This window comes from Anas acuta, chromosome 2, assembly GCF_963932015.1.
Source record: "Anas acuta chromosome 2, bAnaAcu1.1, whole genome shotgun sequence".
NCBI classification, from domain to species: domain Eukaryota; kingdom Metazoa; phylum Chordata; class Aves; order Anseriformes; family Anatidae; genus Anas; species Anas acuta.
In genome coordinates this window covers 155,363,806-155,388,003 of record NC_088980.1, presented here as the reverse complement: position 1 = coordinate 155,388,003, position 24,198 = coordinate 155,363,806, and the positions used below count along the sequence as shown (strand labels likewise).

Genomic DNA, 24,198 nt, shown 5'->3' with positions numbered 1-24,198 from the left:
AAATTTACTAACGCCTAAAGATTTGTCTGCTGCTCTCTGTTTGACCTTCGTAATGTGATTGGGCTGGTGTGCTTGCAGTTAATGAGCCAGCTAATTTTGTAAAAGAAACAAGGCTCTTCCTTTTATGAGGTTTATTGACACCAGTAGGATTGTTCTCACACCAAATTATCCAAAGTCATTTTGGGGAAGTTGGAACTGCTGTGCTCTCAATTTCTAGAAACCTTGTGATCAATCAGCAAATGCCATACAGCTGGAAGCTGCCCATGTGGTTGGTTTCTTTCTGCTGGCAGTTGTCATACTCTACTACAGAGAGTTTGGGAGGTCATGGCGTGAGTAGGTCAAGTAAGCCAAACAAGCCATGTAAAGCAGAAGTGGTCAAACAAGTTGTAAATATCAGCGATTTTACTTTGTAAGTAAAATATGACTTTCTGAGACAGCAAGCAGAAAAAAAAGGTATCTTTTTTTCTACGAATCAACCCCCACAACATCCTTATTTGTTCCCATGACATACCCAGATGAACACTTAGTTGATCAGTTGACTGAGTTGTAGCACTTGGTATCTTATGTGCCCAGCTATGTGATTGGAGAGGAGTGTTGTATTAAATGTAGACAAAAGTGGTCTTTTCAATAATGCTTAGTGCAAGTGAAATTAAGGTATTTATCTAAACTGTGTCAATGCATGAGCTAGATTTGAAAAAGCAAAAATATAAATAGTTTGATTTTCCTTCCTTCCTGCCTTCCTTCCTTCCTTGTCATTTTAAATGAACGTATTTTATTGCAGATTGAAATAATATTTTTAATTTGGATGTTTTATCAAACTAAAATAAAAATAAAAAGTTTTGAGGTTACATCCCAAGGGGAAAAAAAAGGAAAGAGTGTACTACAGAAGAGTAACTAGAATTTCTCAATCAGAGATAGATTGTGTGCTCTTTTCCTCTTTAAATTAATTCCAGAGACGATTATTTGGAAGAAAAAAAAATATATATGACAAAAAGAAAATGAATCATATAATGGTTTGGGTTGGAAGGGACATTAAGACCATCTAATTTCCAACCCACTTGTCATGGGAAGAGTCACCTCCCACCAGCCCAGGTTGCCCAAAGCCCCATCCAGCCTGGCCTTGAACACCTCCAGGGATGGGGCATCCACAGCTTCTCTGGGCAGCCTGTACCAGTGCTTCACTACCCTCACAGTAAATAATTTCTTCTGAATATCTAATCTAAATCTATATATATTTTTAGTTTAAAGCCATTACTCCTTGAAAAGTCATTGCTTCTTAAAGCCATGACTCCTTTTTCTCACAAAAGAATTGTGTTAATTGAAATGTTTTTGAATCAGAAAAATATATATATATAAGAAATGTGAATTTATTCCATTGCCATTATATAATATCGTGGCATGTTCAAATTTTGAGGAATTAAAACTAAAAAGCTTTCTGAGAGCATCCTATGGGAACCTTGGATATCTCTAATAGCTGCGGGTGTGCACACAGGCAAAGAGGGTCAGGCCATACCACGCACCTCCACGAAACTGTTCATTAGCTGACTTCTCTTGGGAAATACCAGTTGTTTGGGACCACTTGTTTCTCTATAAGAAAGAAAATAAATCACTTTTCATGTACTAAAGTGGTAATATTTCTGCACTCTGCCCTTTACCACAGAGCAGATGACATGAGGTACCTTACTCCCTGGTAGGGCGTGCTGTTTTCCAGTGGATTAATGAAGGAAGACATCTGAATTTTAAATCCCTGGAAGATGCATCCTGGCAGGCATGGTAAACCGCTGGCAGGGCAATACCATTTTGTCAGTGCATACATATGTAGCAGATACTTGACATTTCCAAGATGCATTTCAAGGACAGTATAAATCACTCAGGAGCTGGAGCACTCTAAATTTATGCTGGTGTTCGGTCATTGCCTCGTGGCCACTTATTTTCATTCAGACTAGAGCTCTGGTCTGTTGGCTGAGGAAAACCAGCAGGAAGAGCTGGTTACGACATTTTGGGGGAGTTTAAACAGTGTCTCCAGGCCTGCATGGAAAACTAGAGTGAGCAGTTGTTGCTTTAGTCCTTACCTCCAGGGGTTGTGGTGTGTCACCGTGTGGGAGAATTAGAGCTCTGCTAAAATCAAATGGAAAGCTAGGTACTACCTGCTTTTGTTGAAGCAATAACCACAGCTCCTGATGACTCATGGAGCTGCAAATTGTGTTTCACTGCACCAATCTAAGCCAACGTGACCCATTTAGCCCTGGCTTAGCAAACAGGAGAGATTATTTTACAAATCCTCTCGTGTGCTGAATTTGTAACTTGACATATACACAGAAGTTTGCAAATGTCTAACCCTAAATCATTTTAAACTTCACTCTGGAAGAACTGCCATCGTTTTCTTTCCCCTTAACATCCGCAGTCATGCCTGTAGAAAGCCCGAGGGTGTTTTCTTCATGGAATGAGACTCGCTTAAAACTCGCCATGTACATGGCAATTAGAACAGGCAAAATTATTTTTCATGCTGACAACAATTTTACCCCAAACTTGGCTTTTAATTAAGAAAGAAACCTCTACATGTTACCAAAATATTCCTTTTTTTTTAGTGTGCTTCTCAGTATGTTGTATTAATTATTTTTAGTCAGAAATTACAGTGATAAAACAGTGTTAAGCTTATTAGAGTGCTAAAAATAAAAGCGTACTGTGAAACCTGAAGGGGCCCGTTTTGGTTATTGCCAAGTGGGAGCATTTTGAAATTCTCATTCACAAGCTCACTTCCCTGTCTTTCAAGCAGCTCTACTGAAAATGCTCCCTTGTGAAACCAGTCCATTGTTGCCACTATAAAGACAGGGGTCATATGGGTGATTTCCCGACACATTTGGACAAAACCCCATTCCAGCCACTGTCACTCCGGTAATTTCACGCATAAGACTCTTGCTGGTCATTAGCAGTGGGGTGATCTCAAAAGACAGGAAAATAGGTAGGGTTGAAAGAGACTTCTGGGCATCATCATGATTTCTGTCTCTGCGTGACAAGTCTGTCATAAAATCATATCAAGTTACATCTAAAAGCTTGTTATCTCTGCTGCCTTCATTATTCCTACTGAAAGGAGGTAGGATTTAGGCTGGAAAATTAGAAATCTCCTCCTAATTCCCAGGCGTATTTGTTTGCAACAACCATCTGCTTCGGTGCAGCCCTGTCCCTCAGTTTAATAAAATGGTGATCGCATCGCTTTATGGTTTGTGTTTGTTTCCAAAATGTACTGTAGTTATAAATGTGTCATCACAGAATGAAGATGGGAAATCACTAGGGGATTCAGGGCACTGAGACCCTTTGGAAAATCCCTGACATGGGACTAGGTTATCTCACCTTTTTGGGAGCAAATTTGCTGTCTTTTTGTGCCAAAAACAGTAGAGAAAGGAAAAGCCAGACCCTTCCAGCAGGTGTTCCAGTCTACCTAAGATCCTAATGCCCCTTTGGAAATGCATGCTTCTCCATCCCAAACCAGGGTACATGGGAGAGAAGCCTGGAAGTAATCATAGTGAAGCTGTGAGCCATCTCTGGCATACGCACGGAAGGAGTGCTGAGTGGCACGTTCATCCTTGATTTATTGATACAGCCTGCCTACTTCCTTGTGATTTGACCCAAATTCTCATTGCCTCTCGCTTTCCTGCATAAATCTGCAGAAATACCTAGTTACATCGTGTTACATATTTATGTCTCATTTTTATAGAGCTTTGCTTGTTTGTTTGTTGTTGCCTTCTTTTCTCAGCACTGCAAATTGTTACTGTGAAAACTTAAATGGGAATTTTGCTTATTCCAAAGCTGACATTCTCCTCTGAGGAGAGAAAGTGAGAAGAAACAGTGCCACCAGGGTCCAGTCTCCTCCTGTAACATCACATCAACTTATATAGGACTTGTAGTAAATGCCCGTACTACTCGTGGAAGCCTGTACTGTGCAAAACGTAGATGGTGTTGGCAAAAGATGATGCATAACACATGATCAACCCATTCCACGCAGTGCTGAGGGATTGTGGTAGCATGTCACTGTCATTCAGGGTCTCAATTTTAAATGATGCAAACTGGTGTTGTCCCAGCGTTTAGTTCTTATGGCCTTCTGGAGAAGACATGAAAATGTGTTTTGGCAAAACCAGTCTGGTTAATTTGCATCCTCTAGTCATGGTTAGCTATACAAGTAAACATTTGTCACCAACTAGGTAGCTAAGAATTTGTCACGCTGAGTGGGTGACAAGTTATTCTAGCTGATACATCCTCTGTTTGTTAAGTGCATATTGAACATGCTAACCCTTTTGGTTTCTCTGTCTTGTACCTTGCAGTTTCCAAACCCAGAGAGGGCCATACCCGTAGTGCTGGAATTTGCAATGTAGTTGCCAATTGCACAGTACTGCATGCAAACGCAGAAAGGAAGCACTCCCCTGTCCTACAGAACTAATCTATCCCATAAATCTACTGCTTCTAAGCTCAATCCTACAAAGAAAACATCAAATGTCCCTCTCCTACTACTCCTATAAAATACGTAGAATGGTCCCCTACGGATTCATGGGTCAACTCAGTTTCTGTCTGGAAAGACCCCAAGAGCAGTCCTGGAGTTAGGACATCTATTCTTTTTGAACAGGAGCATGAAACCAATTCATAGTGATAGCACTGGTTGATATGTGGTACGTCCTGCTGCTATGTGCAGTGGGGTTTTCCTTGGAAACTTGCTTTGCAACTCATTATTAAGAGAGAGGTTGAAAACTACCTACCACATTTCACTTACAGCTGTTTCTCCTGTTACTCCTGTTTGAGGTAGACCTGGGGTAGATCCACTCACATGGCAAAAGCATTGCTCGCTGCAGCATAATATTGTACCATTTGTGTTTCTGTTTATCATTTTTGGTAATTCAGCACCATTGCTTTCTACTGGTGTTGAAGAGAAAAGATAAAAAATTGTCACTTTCCCTGAAATACATTCAGATCGATGCAATATTGGGAATAAACTCTTCCAGGATGTCACACTGGTATGTGCATGTGTGTAGACTCAACTCTTCTAAGTTATACAGGCAAATTTGGTATTTCTTCATATCTAGGAGTTGCATTATTAGAAACCTTTTGATCTGTTTCTGACAAGTCCTTTTTGCAAGGGAAGCATTTAGACAGGGCTCAGTGATGCCAGCCAAGGTCCATGGTTCCATGGTTTTAAAATCCTAATAATTTTTTTTTTTTGTGAGGCTTTTTAAATGGCCAATAAAATTATGGCATATCAATCTATAAAAGTGCCAGCCATGTAGTTTGCTGTTGTGTACCATGGCATGCATAATATAGCAAAAAGGATTGGAAAAAACATCTCTGAGGTGTGAAGAAAGACTTTGAATAGGTTTATAGATGCTAAGCTGAAGTTTGGGGCATTGTTCCACAGTTCTGCTGATTTGGGGTATTGTTCTTTTGTTTTGTTTTGAAGTTGAATTTTCAGAAATACAGTTGTATTAACAGACTTGCAACAAACACCGTTTCACTAAAAATGCCAAAAGCTGAACAAAAGTACCTTTCACTATTTATGTGAAAACCTTCATTTATTTATCCATCACAAAAGTAGCCAGTTGGCTTAATGTTCCTAATGTTAAAAAAAAAAAAAAGGTAAAAAATAAAACCTAAATCTTCTGTTTTAATCCAACTGTTCATACCTTCAGCTGAATAATTTCTGTTAATTTTACTAAAGATTAGAAAAATCTCTGGAACCTTACTTTGAAATCTTTGACATGGACTGAATTCCTTCTGATCATTTTCATATGTTCTGTGGTGTAAATCTCTGCTGTCTCTGCTGTAAAACCCACAAAAGCAGACCAAGTGTAGATATTCTTCCACTGTGGCCAGAAATTACTGACTGTGCATCTCTTAGGGGACAAATTGGTCAACGTTTCTAAGATTTCCATTTAAAACACAAACCACAAAAGGTTTTATGCCATAGCAATTCCATCTTGCTTTCTAAGCACAGCTCCGGAGTCAAAATTTACACTTGTTTTTGATGGAAGTGGGGATTTCTCTCACTGCCAGCTGCAATGTGTGGCTGTCAGTCTTTCTTTTCTAGACTCATTTTAATTCCTCATGTTTCTTCCAGCTTCTCCTATCCTCAGACCTAGCAGTCTAGGGTGAGATTCATCTCCCAGAATTTTAGGCACTGGCAATTTGTCTCATTCTGAGATGTCTGTACAGACCTCTCTTGCAGCTTGGAAATGTGATCCAGGAGTTGAGGTTGTGATTTGTCTGATCTGATCAGCAGCAGTTAGCTACTGTATTGGGATGAATCACACCCTGTGGACTTGCTCTTTGTTGACTGTGATAGCATAAGAGGGGACTTGCTCAAATACAGACACTGGAGTACAGTCAATAGCCCACACTTCGATGAACCTTATCACTGAGCTCTAATTATGAGATAAATTTGAATACAATCTGATATGTCACTTCTGTAATTTAACTCTAATCTGGTGAATTTGCCAGTGTTCAGCTGATTTTGCTCGAATGTGCTATCAGTCTCTCCATTGGTTTCAGTGGGAGTGGGATAAGATGCTAACCTCCGTCTTATCTGGGGACACGTGGAGAGCTGTCAGTCGTACTGCCTGTAACTGATGGGTTTTGGTGCTCTCATTCATCAAAATGGGGTACAATTCCTATTTCTTTCGAATGCAATGACTTGCAAACAAGAAGCTGCTTGTCTCTTTATGTCCGTGAGTAAACTGCTGAATTGCTGTTGGTATAAAGTTTTTGTTTTAGGCTTGTACCCTCTAATTATCTTCTATTATCTTAATTTGCAGATAGTATTGAAGCCAACATTGAGACGGCATCTTCTAATGTAGAATCAGCCAATGAGCAGTTGGCAAAAGCCAGTCAGCACCAAGTAAGTGGGTCTAAAAAACCCTACGGATACATTCAGTAATAGTATTTAAAATAAAGAGAACACTTGACGACTGTGAACCACATGGCACATGGGCTGCGTTGGATTTGTGCTACCTGGAAAGATGATAAAGCATATTCTAAGTAAGAGCTAAACTTTTATGTGTTTATATATATATTAAATTACTGTAGCATTGGCAATTTGCATTAGAGGAGTCATTTAGAGATCTGCATATTAAAGAGCCATTTCCCAGTAGGAAACTCAACAATTAGCTACTGTTGTTCTTGGAAAGATGTTATAAAAAGTGCATCATTTCAGGGTATATGTGTTTCTTATTGGAGTGTTTCCCTATAGTCAGGCAACAACGCTTTTCAAAAACAACAGAATTGCCAAAAGACATGATGTGGCTGGTGAATAATGGTTACGGGAATGGCGTTCAGCACTTTTTAAAGGCAACCAGAGGGTTGTTTTTGTTTTGTTTTCCTAATTTTCCTTCACTGGAGCAAGAATAAAATACACACACACAAAAAACATTTATCTTGTTTGAAAATAGCTTGACCAGAAGACCTAGTTGATGGTTATATTTACAGGGATTCAATTTATAGGGATTGAGGAAGGGGGAAAAAAAAAGAATCAAACGAAGAAAAAAATGTTATTGTTGCATTAGATTGACAGGACAAAAGTTGCTATGGTTTCATTATTTTCCTCAATTATAAATTGATTTGTTGAATATCAAGGTGATTTTCATTTATCTGGAGTCTTGTTATGACAAAATGTTGCTGAGATGCATGTGAGTACCTAGTGCCGCCTCCTTGGTCCTTTGACACAATGAATTCTGAAGGTCTAGGACAAAGCTCCAGCCTGAAGGAGAAGGAACCATAAGCATTTCACTCCACTGAAAAGGAGTAATGTGATTTTAAAATTATCTACAACTCATTTCCTGGTGAAATGTACCTTATAAATTGTGGGTAATAAGAACAATTTTTGTAGAGCTTTGATATTATGGAAACTAGGAGTGGTCTTCAGCAACATTTTGGTTTTAAAGTCATATATATTCAAGATAATGTGTGTCACCATGCATTTAATCCTGCATTTGCCTTGAAAATAGACTGTTGCATTTTTATTGCGTGAAGTCTAATATAAGACAAGAATAAATTTAATACTTGACAGTAGAACAGATCACAAAGCTGTAAATGAGTTAATAACAATTTTGGCTAAGAAGGTCAAGGAGTAGTCAGGCAGAAAATGAACTCAGCATAGTGGAAAGGATCTGCTTCCTTCAGCCAGCGGGAGCTGCTGAAATAACCTGTCCAGTTAGGAGGTCCTTTATTCCTCAGATATGTTGACCAAGATGAAGATATAGTCACCCTTAGCAAGTCAACCACTTCAGGGGAATAAAGAGATGTTGTGTACTGACTGGTATTTACTGGAAAATACTTTGAATTCTCCCTTGCCCTTGAAACAAGTCTGGATAGAAAAACTAGCTTAGATCAATTTTGGTGCCAAATAAAATGTGCAATTCAGGTTTCCTGTAGAGGACAGGTAACATTCCTATACACTGCTGGATGAGGATCACGGTATGCAACCTCAGATTTCTCTTTCACCTCTTTTGTGGACTGGAAAATGGGTGAAAGTTCTGTGATTTTGATTGCTGGCCAGCTGCCTGGGTTTGTAAAATGGTATACAGTGTCTACTGTGTTTTGTGCCCTGATATCTGCCCATTTTATATCTGAAAGGACATTTTTTCCCACAGTGTGACAAGAAAGTTCTGGTCACGCATCCCTCAAGAGCTTTTCTAGGAATTGATGTTGGTGCCACTACCATACATATGGATAGTGCATTGCAAGTATAGGTCATCATTCCAGGTTGTGTGTGTAGTTTTGGTTGCTTCAGAACTACCTAGGATAGATTTCAGAGAATGAGCAGCTGGACAGCTTTGTGGTGAACTGCTTTATAGGGAGCTGCTGTGGCTTTACACCCTTTAAATCCTCTTCTGCTCCCTGCACCCTGTGCTGCTCAGAGATCAAAAGCATGGACTGTTTTTAAATCTTACTGGTTAGTTTTCTTTCTTTCTTTTTGTCTTTTTCTTTCTTCCTTTTTCTTTTTTTTTCTTTAATTATTTATTTATTTTTAAATGAACAATTCATTAATGCATTTGGCCATTACCTACGACCTCTAGCACAGTGGGATTGTCCTGTAAATGCAGAATGGCTAACATACCTTTATTATTTATCCCTATTTATATGTATATATGTATATGAATCTATGTTTGTGTGCGTGTAATATTTTTGTGAGTATATTTACAAATGTATACATAAATTGAGAAATCAGAAATATCAATATAGCTGAAACATTCAAGCTGAAGACCTACTGTAGACCTTAATGAAGGGATTTCTGCCAAGAATAAAGACTAAGTGATGGGTTATTTAGCATAATGTTTGCATATAATGAAGTGCAGTCACTTCAACAATACCACTTGGAGCACCAGTCCCAATCCATCCATTAACATAACAAAGCATCAGTAAATAGCTTTTCTTTAAGTTGTTCAAAATGAGGCGTTTAGGTTCTATGCAATGATAGAGATATTTAAACAAATATAAATATCTTCCTGCTGAGCTCGTTCATCTGCATTTTAAATTTTGAAAGGGGCTCACTCTTCTTGAGATGTGGGTGCTAGCAATAGCATTTTACTATTCAATGTGAATTTTCATGTGCTCCGTCTGAACTCTTCCACCAAGAAGAAAAAGATAAAATGAAATGAAGTGAAACAAAATGAAACAAAACACAACAAAATGAAACAAAATAAAATAAAATAAAATAAAATAAAATAAAATAAAATAAAATAAAATAAAATAAAATAAAATAAAATAAAATAAAATAAAATAAAATAAACAGCACCTGCATCAGTCTGCATCATGGGGTGGGTGGAACTCCTTACCGTCACCACACAGAGGTAAGACACCAACCAGTCTGAGGCCTTTTTGGGGCAGCTTGCTTCACTACTTCTGTTGTACGAAGCAGTATCAGGCAGAGGAGTAGATGTTCTCAATTGTCTATTATATTCCTGACCTTAGATGCCATAGGAAGTCCCAGAGTCCATAACTGACAAGCCATGTTATTGCCTGTAGTCTTTCTCAGCTGTAGACTTCACCCCCTGATAATAACACTTCCCTGCTTCACCAGGCAAATTCACTAAGGACTGTGTGGTGCTCAGATGCTAGAGAAATTCTGTGGATGCTATAGAAAAATAGCAATAATTGTTATTTATAATTTATAATAATTGCTAAATGCTTATGCTTGTCCATGATGTAGAAAAAAATGTCTTATATCATAATCACTTTATTTCCATAAATATTTTCCTGCCATTATAAATCATTTTATATGAGCTGATTTCAGCAATGCTTGATTTATATTGGGTGATATGTGCTTGCTATATTTTTGCTGCAAGAGAGGATGTAATAGGTGAACTTGTAATGAATCATAAACAAAAAAAAGTATGACACCCCATAGGCATAAAATACTTAGTGGGAGCTGTCAGCGCTTTGGAAGAAATACGTTTTAATTTCTTAACAGATTTATTTTTCTCATCTTAAATTATTGTCATTACAGAATAATTGTTTTCTTTTGCTTTTGCTTTTGCTTTTGCTTTTTTTTTTTCTTTTCACTATAGATAATAGGTAAGCTGGTGACCCCAGCAACTTGCAGGGTCAAAACTCATTGTTGGATATTGATACCAGGATTAGAGGAAGAGAGTCCTGTTTCCATATGAAACCCCTTTCTGGTCACAGAAACATGAAATTTTTAGTTAATTGTCCTGTTTTTTCACTAGAAAAGTCAAGTTAGAAAAACAACAACTGAAAGACAAACAAGTCTGGCAGATAAGCCAGAAGAAGCAGTCTCTGGCAGTAGACTTGTTTCAGTGCCTTTCTTTTCTGTGAGGGTCTCACATCTCTTGGACCTAAAGAAGACATGGTGAATTGCTCTCTGGAAGGTAGGGATTTATCTGACCAGACACAAATGCCTATGGTGGAGGCATGTGTGTCTGAGGTAGCTGTCTGGACTCCTTTTAAACCAACAGGGAAGAGGAATTGCTTCCTACATGTCTTGTTTTGTCTTACAGAGATGTCTAACATAAGTCCTATGGACTCTCTGGACATGCCTCTTCTCCTCTCTGTCTCTAAAGTCCAGACTTCAGCAATTACCTTGCAAACATTTCCCAGGAAAATAAGTCCCATGTAAATCACCTTTCTCTTTATCGGGAAAAAAGGGAGGGATCCAGACAGCCAAAAGCCTCAGTACCTGCCTCTAAGATTAGCTTACGTGTGATGAACATCACACAGAGGAGCTGGCTGTGGTCAGATGAGCAGTTTTGCTCCGCTCAGTTTGTTCATAGCTTCCTGCAGATGGATTGGGAGGAAGAAAAAGAAACAAACGCAGACTCCGCGGATACATATTAAACCAGTTACTCTTTTTGATGGGAAGTTTGGCCTAAGTTCAGCTTGGCCGCGCTGACTGAAGGACTCTGTGTGCTGACTGTTGAAGCTAATTTGTTTTGGAAGAGCTGCTTGTGTCGCTCTGATTAATGCTGGTTGCTTTCCTTCCCTATATCCTCCGTGGAAGTCAAGCTAATTTGGATTCACTGGCATCGCAAAGGCAAGCAACAGTTCAGTGACCCACTTGTGTAGTCTAAGAACAATGAGTTTTTTTCCTGTAAAGATGCAATTCCTGGGCCTGGCTTTCAGGGATACACAGAGGGGCACTTTGAAGGCTGGAGCTTTAGGAAAAAGCCTCATAAATCTGTGACATTTGCAGAGAGATCTTATTGCCAGGGGACCACCATTAAAGGGCTGGCTTCAACTTGCGCACAAATAACTCGTCAGTACTTTAAAAAATAAAGAAAAATTGAGTTTTGAAATCACATTTTTATATTCTTTTAAATTTCCTAGCATGCTAACCTCTCAAAGCACTTCCTATTTATAAATGCTGTGATAATGCAGATTTTCTCTACCTTGTCCCATGGGGTATGCCCTCAGATCCTGACTTACGCTGTGATTAAATCATTTAAAAACTAATCATTTTAAAACTGTGGCCTGTGGCCAGTTGGCACCACAACACAATGAGTTTGGACCCTGCATCTTCCCTACCTGTACAGAAATGCAGCTTCACATCTACTTCATCTAGGACAAGAAGTGTCTTGTAAGGCATCAGGATGAAGATGTGCTGACAATCCAGCCCTAGCTCTAAGATGCAATGTAAACCATCAACCTCACATTGCTGTTGCTTTGCTGTGTCTGTTGAGAGTGCAAGCACGGATGAGTTTGCTGCTTCTTTATGTAATTAGCACTTGGAAGTTTTATTTGGGGGATTATGAAGCTATTCTTTCTTCTGTCAGGTTTTGCCTGTGAATGTGATGGGAGCTGAATTAAAGCTGCCATAGGAGCTCAGAGCTCTGTAAGGACTCCAAGCAAAAGCCGATACTGAAGTGACTGTGTAATTACATGACTAAGCCTTAATCCCCTCTTCAGCAGCAGAGGGAAACTTTGCCGCCATCCAGAGTCCTCACAGATCTGTGCTGTGATCTCCAGTTAGTAGAAAAGTTCTGCCCAAGCTGGCTGAAGCTCGCAATCATGCCCGAGTTGCATCCCCTTCCTGTTTCTCAGTCTGCAGTGCCACTCCAAGATTCCCACTCATTCAGCACTGATTTCTCCAGCTTCAAAGTTTCCCATTTTTCCTTCATTTGTTTTTCTTCCACCCCTTCTTTCTCCCATTAAGCCACATCTTTTCATGTTCTCCATCAATCCCAATCCCTCCATCCTCCTGTTTGATGCCTGCCTGCCAGCATCACTGCTTCCTCAAAGTCCATTCCCTTCTAATGATCCCACTAATTTGCTTGTCCCAGATTGTGCAGAAACTACCACACAGGGATGTTTCATCTGTCAGATGTGTCCTCATGTAGTCTGTGTTGCCTTGGAGCAGCTCCTTGCTGAGTGCCTGCTCCTGCTTTTGCCTCCTTTTGTCATGCCATGTGCCATGCAAGGCTGGCCAGGGCGGTGCTTTGTCCAGTTACAGAATGACAGAGAACTGTAGGGGTTGGAAGGGACCTCCAGAGATCATTGGGGCTAACCCCCCTGCAAAGGCAGGTTCCTTAGAGCAGGCTGCCCAGGTAGGCGTCCAGATGGGCCTTGAATATCTCCAGAGAAGAAGACTCCACAACCTCCCTGGGCAGCCTGGCCCAGTGCTCCATCACCCTCACTGTGAAGAATTTTTTTCGCATGTCGGTGCAGAACTGCCTGGGCTCCATTTTGTGGCCGTTGCCCCTTGTCCTGTCCCCACAAACCACTGAAAAGAGGTTGGCCAAATCCCTCTGTCTCACACACTGAAGATATTTGTAAACATTGATATGATCCCCTCTTAGTCTTCTCTTCTCCAGGCTGAACAGGCCCAGGTCTCTCAGTCTTTCTTCATACAGAAGATGCTCCAGGCCCTATATCATCTTTGTGGCCCCTCTTTGCAGAAGATCCCTGTCTTTTTTGTATCAGGGAGCCCAGAACTGACACAGTACTCCAGGTGAGGCCTGACCAGGCCAGAGTAGATGGGGAGAATCACCTCCCTTGACCTGCCGGCCACACTCCTTTTAATGCATGCAAGGAGTAGCCATCAGGCCACATCACATCGCCCTTCACCTTCCCTCGATGAACAGGTAGCAGCAGCAGGTGGTTGGGATGAAACTTGTGCTTCCTTTGCTCCACTCACTCCCTATTAAAGATGGGCTGGGGTTTCAGATTTCAGTGTTTTATTTTGCAGCAACTTCTGTTTGTGTGCATTTTTTTTCCTTGTTTGTTTTTTGTTTGTTTGTTTGTTTGTTTGTTTTACTGTTATTTTAATGCAGCCCATTTACAAAGCAGCTGCTTGCTATAGGAAATGGTGTTCGAGTCAGAGGCAGTCCAAGTGATAAATGATCTGCGTGAATGCAGCAACTTAACCTCAGTGAGGTCTGAGCCATAACATTTATTTAAACCCATCCTTTTTCTGTAAATAATGGATCCGTGTGATCAAATATTTATTGGGAAAGTGGGAAAGGGTTTGTTTAGAGCCTTTGAATGTCATGCAGTTGGGTGCTCTTGCATGTGAAGGTAAAATCTTTCAGGCTATTCATAATCACAGCTGAACATCCCTTCATTTGTACCATCAAAAAGAGACAGTTTACTCAGCCAGGTGGTAGTTTAATCTTTCTTTTACTATAAACCATGGCCAGGAGGATTTTTGGAAGGAAAAAAAAAATGTTCCTGTGAGCTCACTTTGTATTTAAGCAGAAATCACTGCTTTCTCAATGATAAAACAAAAAGAGGAAGAGTAGAGGAGGAGGGAAGGATACAGCAGAAGGAGTGAGGGCAAGTTTAGCAGTGAGGCATCGCTGATGAAGCTGCTCTGGCTGTTAAGAGGGTGAGTGAGTCGCTGTGGTGTTTAGCAACCATACAGCAAGTGTACTTATCCAGCTCTGGGGCTGGATCACGTCAAGATTTAGGAACATCCATTACATTATACACAGGGATCTGGATTTGGTATTTCGAAGGCAAGGGTTTTGTGTGTGAAAGCTGAACAAATCTGATCCACGACAGTCTGGAGACGGCAGAAGGAAATCGCATACTGTCTTTTGTTGCTCTGTTTTGTTTGTTTAACAAAATCTCTTTCCAGGGTACAGTTTCATTTTGCGGGATCAGAGGTTAAAAAGCAATTTTCTCTCGCTGACAGCAGCATAAAGTAGTGAGTTACATTTCTCTTAATGGTCTCATTTAACTGAGGAGTGAATGGAAATCCTTGGTAACTGAGTGGAAAACCACACTTAGTGTCATTCTTGTGCCCAGTGGCAGCATATACAACCAGTTGCATTGCCAAAGGTCAAATCTTTGAGAAATGCTATTCAACATGCCATTTAAGGGGCCTAGGAATACCAGGAAGTTGGGAATTTTAACACTGGAGATGTATACCTAACCTGACATCCGATGAAAAGCAGGAATAGAAAATAAGTATCCCAGTTTGAGTCCCAGCTGTACAGCCTGGAGCAGTGTTATGCTGGGCTGTGATCTTGTCAGATCTCATCAAGTAGGAAAATGATTCGGTTTGGTCAGTGCTCTTGCTGGAAACCTCTGCTGGAAACCTTTCTGTATGGGCAGCATAACCTTTTGCTGTTCAGTGGGTAGCCCCTTCTGAGTGATTCCTTTCTGGTACAGGGACACCATCCAAAAAGTGCCATCGTTCCTGAGGTACTTCATCAGGTTTTGATAATCAACGTCAGTAAAGATGCAACGTTGGTTTTGGAAATAAAAACTGAAATTAAAAGTAGAATTCTGATATGGAGACTTACAACCTGATTTCTGTGCCGTGATGTTTTACTTGGTTCACATAAGCATCAGTTTATCAGCTAATCTTTTTAATAGGGACAGTGTTCCTTGTTTCCACTATAGTAAACTGTTTTTCCACTGAAAATCACAAGTCACCTATGCTAGTCATATTTAAATGTTACAGAAAACCTGGGGTGTCTCAGATGGTCAGAAGTGGATGAGAAAGTAAGTGTTTATTCCCCTACTGTTTTTAATAACAATAACATCAATCATGAAGAGAAAACGATATGTAAGAAGGAAGAAGTTAGGGATAATGAAATTGCATTTATTTCCATTTTGGCAAAACTTGAGAGCACTTTCATTAAAGGTCTTCTCCATATTCCTAAAAGAAGTCACAGACCTGCTGTGATACATTTGTAGTAAAGTTATAAAATGGCCTGGCACTATGAGAATTGGAAACCAGGAGTTGTTAATTATGCTCAAAAGGAGACAATAGAGTGAATTATAGTCTCACTAAACCCGACTGCAGCAATACACAAAGCTCTTGAAGACATTTTGAAATGAAGAATTAAAAGCATAAAGTTCAGTGGAGACTGGGACAAAATGGCATTTCATTTTACTTTGAAAAAGTAATTGACTGTCTTTCTTTGTGAGGATAAAGAATTTGCTTAGACAAAGGTGATGAGAAAGACTTGACTTCTGGACTTCAGAAAAACATTTGAAAAACATAGTATCACATAAGGATTGTCTTTTTTTAGAAGATTCATAGAGAATGAGGTTGTCTCAAATGATAATTGGATGCTTGTGGGTGGGCAACTGAACTGCCAATTCAGTGCAATCAACAGCTAATGGAAAAAATATTCATCTGATTCCCCAGTAAATGTCTATGTTGGATCAAACTGATTCACTCCTGAGTCTCTGGGGTGGACTCTGAAGGATACTTCCATGAGTACAGCAGATGCTTAGACATGAACATATGTGTGTAGATACGTAGCACATCAGGTGTGGACACATAGCCAACATGGTGAGATACGGACTTGCTAAGTGGGGAAAAAGGAAAAACAACAACAACAAAAGGATGGAAAATGGGCTTAACTGTCAGGTTTAGCAGGCTGGAACCAGCATTCCAGCCTAGTGTGTCTGGCACGGGGCAGCTCCTGGTCTCTTCCCACAGAGACCACCATGGCAGCCCCCCACTGCCAACACTGACACCCCATTCATATGCATTGAGTTGTACAGAAACCTGAAAAAAAAAAAAAGAAAAAAAAAAGTACAATTTAAGATTAGAGCTAAATAATATTCATCATATTTTTATTGGACTGCAGTATCAAGCAAGCCATTTTTTCTCATTATGCTTGATAATTGGAAAGCATCAGAGCTGATGTTACTTCTTTGCTACTGATCATAATCCAACAAACATGACTTCCCAGTGAGATAAATATGAAGTGAAAATCTTTTAATTGGCTCTTTTTTATTAAAAAAATGCAGGTAAAAGTCAGAGCTTAACTTTTAAGCTGAAAATCAGCTGCTCAGATGTATTTTTAATCTTCTTTAATGTAAAGCAGATATTTTGGACACAGATTGTATGACAGAGAGACAGTTTGCTGTGGATTTTTGTCATCTAACAGGAAAGCAAAGTTTGGGATGTAGACTCCCTGTGGACCCCCTGGTTAACAAAAGAGACTGCAGAAGAGAGATCCAGATCTTTGTAAGCTGCTAAAATGGCTTAAGTTGGGAAACATGCAGCTGGGCCTTGCACTTTGTAGGAAATTAATATTGAATTTGTTTTGGTGCAGTTGCTTCCTATTTCTGCAATATGTTCAGGCTAAGAGTGTGTTGTTGAGTCCATTGATTCAGGCTATAAAACCTATGAAGAACCAGCAATATTTATATGGCCAGATGAGACATCAGTCCTATGTATTCAATAGTTCCTAGTGCTTTTGTGAGATGTGTACCTGTTAGCTAAAGAAGAAAGTTCTGTCATGGACAATCCCATCCTTCCCTCATTATTATTATTATTATTATTATTATTATTATTATTATTATTATTATTATTATTATTATTATTATTATTATTATTATTTGGAAACAGCCCTGTCCAATATATTGCCAAATACAGTTGAGCAGCTGTAAACCCAGCCAGTCCTGCCAGGTAAGCCAGCTATCAATTCTGTCTCAGTAGGCCCAACAATTTTATCATTAATGTTTGTATTTCTTAATAGACAAATCACTAGCCAACAAGCTCTGCAGGCTTTATTCTTAGATTGCAATTAACAGTGCACATGAAAAATCACGTCAGTGATCTCAGTGCAATTAAACTAATCTAAAAATGTAGGAGGCTGAGGTTGCACTTGAAAAGGCTCATTATCATTCTAGGTGAACGGGGAGAAGCTTCTTTCAGACATTCACCCAAATGAAAATTTGCCACTAAGTTTTGGTTTCCCCAGGAGTGTATGAAAATCTGAACGTGGAAACCACACTTTGCCTGGTTCTGCTCAAACTTCCAGCAGCATCAGTCTTCTGGATTTTTATTTCAATTCGTTCAGTAGAAAGAAAATCTAACCCTGGGCTTCTTTTAACCTCTATTATTGATCCTCAGATAGTATAAATTTGTGCGGCTGCCTGGAGTTAAGGTTTTTACACCAGGTAAGAAATGTCCCTGTTTCTGCTACACTTACAACTGAGTAGTATTAGTTGTCATAGCTTATCTATTTATTCATGGTTTATGGAGGCCATCATCAATTAATATCAGCATCAGCATATCTATTTCTGTATTGCTGTTTACCATTTTGAAGTAATCTTTTGTCAATGTTGAGCAACCGCATGTATTTCATTACACTATGTCTAAGTTCTGGTGAGGTGGAAATCCATCTTCAAACTGTATTTTCCTGTAAGATTTGCCTTACAGATTTTCCTGTAAGGCAAGAATGTCTCTTTTACACATATTCTCTAAGTTAATTGAAAAGTATTGGTCCCGCAGAGAAAAAGGCAAACATACACAGATAGGAAGGACTTTTTAAGCTCTAGTATTTTATCACCAAGGCACATAAAATGAAGTAGATGCACCAAAAGGCAGGGAAATCTCTCTAGTGCATATTACAAAACATGAAGGGACTTTTGCATCCACAAAGACAAAAATCCCAAGCCACAAAATGCTTTTCCCAAGTTTACAGGTACAGTGGCAAAGAAAGCACTGTTCCTTCACTGCTCTACTGCCAGAGGCTTCTTGTTATATTTCGAAGCCATAAAGAATTCATGTTCTGATGTGCTTATTCTTCCCCACAGAAAAGGAGGAGAAAGTGCCTTGTTGCATGTGGGTGCCTTGAGAGGATGAGGTGTCTGTGCCAACAGCAACACAAATGTTAGAAACTAGGGGACACCAAAGACCTAGTTTCATCTTTTCCTGCCTTCTGCCTCACGGACACAGTTTTCAGTAGGTGGTCATGCCAAGTGTGATGCTTCCCAATTTGAGAATCACCTGCTAGATGCCCTTCTACAGCAGAGCATTTTTGTGTCCTAATGGCATCAATATCAGTGTTCCTTGCTCTAACAGAAACTCATCTTGGAGTGGTCAGTGGAACCAGAAGGCCAGCAGATAGGTTGGTGTGTTAGAATCATAGAATCACAGAATGGTTTGATTTGGAAGGGATCTTAAACACCATCCAACTCCACCCCCCTGCCATAGGCAGGGACACCTCCCACCAGACCAGGTTGCCCAAAGCCCCATCCAGCCTGCCCTTGAGCACCTCCAGGGATGGGGCATCCACAGCTTCTCCGGCAACCTGTGCCAGTGCCTCACCACCCTCTGAGTGAAGAATTTCATCCTTAATTTCTTCCTGGGTTCCTGACCCTCACACAGGGAGATAGTTTCAGAGCAAGCCTGCACCGTTGCCATTCTCCTGCCTTCCTGGTTAGGTAGAGGGGAGACTGGAGCAAGCTGGAACTGAGGTGTTCTGTGGAATGATCTTAAAAGACTAGCAAATATTTAAGCTAGGCATGCCTTAATCATAAAACACAACTTAATTATTATGTTTTTTAAGCCAACTCATAAGAAAAATAATTATAGGATGGGTGAAAAATCCATTATATTTTGTAGGTCTCAATAAATACCTCAGTAGCTCTTGTTTTAGTGTGTCCATCTTGTGTATATTCTCCACAGCTTGCCTTTTTTTTTTTTTTTTTTTTTGCCTAGTGAGGGAAAATGTATCATTCTCTTTTATAGACAATAGTACTGTCCATTTATGCTTGCATCAGTTCCTTTATATTGCAGAAGGCCTTATTCTAACACGGATATGAAGCATATAAAAAAATAAAATAGACTCAATTTTTTATTTATCTTTACTCTTCAGGATCTGTTCTAGAAGACATTTTATTACATCCATATTACCCTGTTCTGGAAATACTTCCCCCACTCTCCACTCCCCACACTTTTTTTTTTTTTTTAAAGAGTTTAAAGAAAAGAAAATCATCTGCAAGGATGTAGTAACTTATGGTTTCCACTGATGTCAAATGTATGTTTCTCTCTTCCATTAATGAAAGTGAAAGCTCTGTCTATTACACAGGTCATATTTGCTGATTCAGTAGTACTGGGGACAGTTCAGGCAGGTAAGTTTATTTTTTCTAAGTGGAGGAATCTGGAATTCCTCTCATGGCCTCTAAACTTTTCCTGACCCTCTCCCCAGCTGTGTCTTTAAAAGATAAAAGGGTTATTATTGACTATTTAGAAGTGTAAGAATGTAATAATGGCTGTTTTCAGCTATCACCAATATAATCAAAAATGCCATGATCGATTTTTCTGTAAGTTCTAGTTCCTTTGACCTAAAAGAAATACAATGCCATGTAACATAACTGAACATACCATATCAAATAACAGGGCAAACTCTCTAAAGACTGATAGAAAACGATACATTGACAGATTACAGGTACCAACACAGACATGATCTCTCAGGTAAATAATCATTTAGTGTTAGTGATGGTAAAGGCTTCAGCAAGGCTTCAGCAGTGGCACTCCTTTCAAGGCTCAGGCCAGTTAGTAAGAGTGGAAAAGCAGCAGGAGAGCCCTGAGGGCCTGCAAGCCTGGCTGCAGAGGAGAGATTACAAAAAAGAAAGTTGGTTAGGCTAAAAAAGACAAGATGGAGGGGATGATAACAGTCTATGGGTACATAAAAGTCTGCTCCAAAGAGGAAAAGAATAATCATTGCTTTTTTTGTTTATTACAGATGGAAAGAACAAGAAGTAATGGGCTTAAATTGTAGCAGGAAAGAATCAGGGTAGATACTAAGAAAAAACTACCTAACGATAAGCAACATGAAATACTTTCTGGGGAGATTTTAGTCTCCAGCACTGGATATCTGTAACAGTATCTTGTGAAACATATTTCAGGGATGGTGTTTGCATAATTGCTTTTATTCTTGCCTGTCAGATCACATGGCAAGGTGCAACGTAAATAGGACACGTTCATATTGTATCACAAACCATCATTATCTAATCAGAAAATGTTGCAGCCATGAATCATTCTTTGATTTGTGTTCTCATCTTCTCTTCCTCCCCCTCCTCCCTTCAAAAATAAATAAATAAAAGTGTTTTCCTGTTAGGCACCTTCTTTAGGGACCCAAATCACTGATTTGTTTTGACAGAGGTGGTGAGACTCTGCATTTTCTGTCAACTTTGGTTAGAGAGGTGGTTGGTTACAAACCCCAGAAATCACTTTGCCTTATCCAAACATTTTCTGCCTGGCTCTCAAGCGTCCTGGCCTTAGTTAGCAATCACCTTTAGTTCTATAGAGAATTTACACAAACAGGAGTCATTAAGATTAGGGATTATGTTTTCAGTAGTGCTTTGGATGATGTTGTTGAACCACACAGGTGAGGGGTGTGGGAGCTAGGTTGGCAAGGCACCTTCCTTGAAGAGTAACAGATAACGATGTCTGACCAGCAAATGGGTTGGAAATAAAGAGGGTTTGTAGGAAGAGGGAAAACTTATATGCTATTCAGAAAGAAATACATCTGTACTACTCAATAAAACAAGACTAAGGGCTGTCCTGTGGCCCCAACAGCAGGTTGTGTTCTCGCAGTTATATTGTCTCCCATGCCAGAAGAAGGTGACAGCATCCAAGTTGTCCATGAGGAATGGTTCTTGGCATAAGATTCTGGAGACCTGGGTCATTCTTTGGGAGAACTTGACAAAGCTACATCACAAAGTGTGGCAAGAAAGATGCATTAAAGCATTTAATGCAGGAGATGCATTAAAGCTCAGTCCCTTGCTCTTGGTCTCTTCATGAGCTACATCATAGGTCTGGCCTGCTTGGCCCTGTACCATGTAGAACCTGACCCAACTCACTGGTTTGACCTTCCAGCTAGGCTTTGGACCCACATCACTTGTACAGACACATCTGGAGGTCACTCTGCCCTTGGCTGACCACAGTTACTGTCACTGGACCTGCTCTGCCTATGCTCAGGTGGTGTAAGACCAAGCCCTTGTTGGTGAGGGCACTTCTCAGCTCCCCATGCTGTCACCCTCTCTTTGAAGTAGTTGCAGTGTGGTCAGCAAGGATATTTATTGCATACTTATTTTACTACTGTTGTTAGTTTTTTTTATAGCTGTAAAGGAGTTCTTGATTTGATATGAAAGGGTTGGGTTTTTTCAATGCTAAGAAGGGTGTATTGGGTCTGGCTAATCCCAAGTAAAATAAGGAAAAAAATATTTTTCTACCATGATCACATAGGTGATGGTCGTTAATTGCTGGAGGACAGACAGGGGGGAGACATGACATATTACCGTATCCACCTGGAAATTTATCTCAGAGAGAAAAAGAATGCTGAATGCAGGTACTGCTTGCATAAAGCCAAATTGTGTTGGCAGGGGGAACATTAAATTCTGGGTATGGCATGTTAGGAAGGTTTAAATATAGCAGTGGTACAACAGCATGCAATAAAGTCAGACCTGAAAGTCCAAGGATTTAGAAATGAGAGCAGCATGCCCACAACCAGGCAGCAGATTGATCTGTGCAGTATAAAATGAGACCACGGAGTAGCAGACGGAGGTGAGAAACAAAATCCAGTGGATCAGGGCCTATATTGTTTTAATTCACATTTCTCTGTAATTACTTGGAGTGCTTTCCAGAATGGGAAGAGCATCATGGAATTAGGGTAACAGAAGTAATCTGGTATGAGGAGAGCAGAATACATCCCACCATCTGACACTGCTGCTTCCCGACCAAGTGCGGGATACTTTCTGCTTTCTCAGTCCCCAGGCTGTTGCCTTTCTGAGCAGAGCTGTAGTGAAATGCCTGTGGTGTCTGCGGGCTACGGCACACCGTGTGTTGCACAGCAGCCTGCTGCATCAATAACCATTACCATATACATCCAGTGGCTACCAGGAATTAGATTACTTCTGCAGCTTGTATCCCCAGTGTCCTTCAGCAGCATTGCCTTCAGCGACAGGCAGCACGGGTACTGGTTTACTGCTCTGCTGCAGCCTCCCTTGTGTTTTAGCATCCAAAGCCAATTAGGATTGAACAATAGAAAGAGGATGTTGAATGAATGTTCTCAAACATATCATAAAATACTGGTGGACATGCTTTGTTTGCGGAGGTGGATGAAATGTTGACCACCGTGTAGCCATCCACAGATGGTTCTTCAGTGAAAAACAAACAAACACTTGCAGGGCAAACTACTTCATTTCTGTTTGTTTGTTTTGTTTGGTTGGTTTGTTTTTGTTGTTTCTTTTTCTTTTTTTTCTAGTCTGTCTTCTAAACACAGTTCCAATTCCTAAAAAAGTCAGTAGTCTGTCCTCATAATACTTTTAGAATGCAAAAAATGATCATTTCAGATCTACCAATGGAAACCAATAAAAGATGGACTTGTCACCAGAAGGTGGAAGGCTTTGACTCTGTGCACTGACCTTCTGTCTCTTCACCTATTTTTTAAATATTATTTTAAATATTATAGCTTCTATTCCTTTGAGTTGCTTATCTCCAAATAACAGAGGGAGGGATTTTCAAACATACTCCACAGTCATTTCAGTTCCATGCCTATGACTAAATAGAAGAAGAGGAGGAGCAACAAAATATTCGAATCGATACTTCTGTCTGAGCCTGGATCATCCCACCGAGATAGCCAAAAGACTCCTTGTTATTCACCAGTCTGTTATGGGGTTGAACCTATGCCTATGCCCCGTGGAGGGTTGGTGGTGGGATGTTTGTACCACTTCTCTGTTGGTATGGATTGTCCATGCTGGACATGACTGGCAGGTAAGAGACAGCTTTTAACCAAAATAGAAGTTTTCTTCAGTTGCATTTTTCTCAGTATCCTTTTAATAATTGATTTAATCATTGAAAAGATATCATTTCAATCCCAAGAAAAGAAAAGAGCCTTAACCAGCCCTTCAGTCTGATTTATTGTCCAGATGTGTTCATAAGGCATCCAGAAAATAGTTTTCTTAAGACATCCTCATTACTTAAGACTAAACCACAGAAGTGGTGTTGGGCCACCTTATGCCCAAGAGATCTGAAAAAGCCAAAGGTGTTACTCACATTCTATAATAATTCATATAGATTTATTTATTTATTTATTTATTTATGCTTTCAGTAGTGGAGGACTGTGTTGCAAATCCCGTCACCTGTCTCATCACCCATCCCATCAACATCTTGGAGGACCCTAAGTCACCCGTAGCAGGGAAAGGTTCAGCAAGGTCCAAATGTATTAGCTGGTATCATTCCCTTTCCATTTTTGCTAGTTTGATTTTGTTCTCTCTGTGTTTCAGAGAAAAAGATGAGAATTTTATATACACCCTGTGAAAATTATTCTTCATTCCTTTCTGGCAGTCTGATCAGTTACTTGACAGGCTTACTGAAAATGTTTTTTGTTTTTTGTTTCTGTTTTTGTTTTGTGAAGCATTAAATATTCCCTACCATGAACTTAGTCCATGTTTGTCTTCACTAAATAATAAAAAAGCCTCATTTATTTATTCATTTATTTATTT

General features: G+C 39.8%; 1 protein-coding gene across 3 annotated transcripts in view; it reads left to right on the top strand.

Annotated features, from left to right (window-relative positions):
- Window positions 1-24,198, top strand: part of TSNARE1 (t-SNARE domain containing 1) — a 454,966-nt gene that overhangs the window by 283,747 nt on the left and 147,021 nt on the right. For all 3 annotated transcript variants that reach the window (XM_068672755.1, XM_068672754.1, XM_068672756.1), the window contains one exon: window positions 6,795-6,877. In XM_068672755.1, the coding sequence (XP_068528856.1) occupies window positions 6,795-6,877 (83 nt within the window). The remainder of the gene's footprint in view (window positions 1-6,794; window positions 6,878-24,198) is intronic.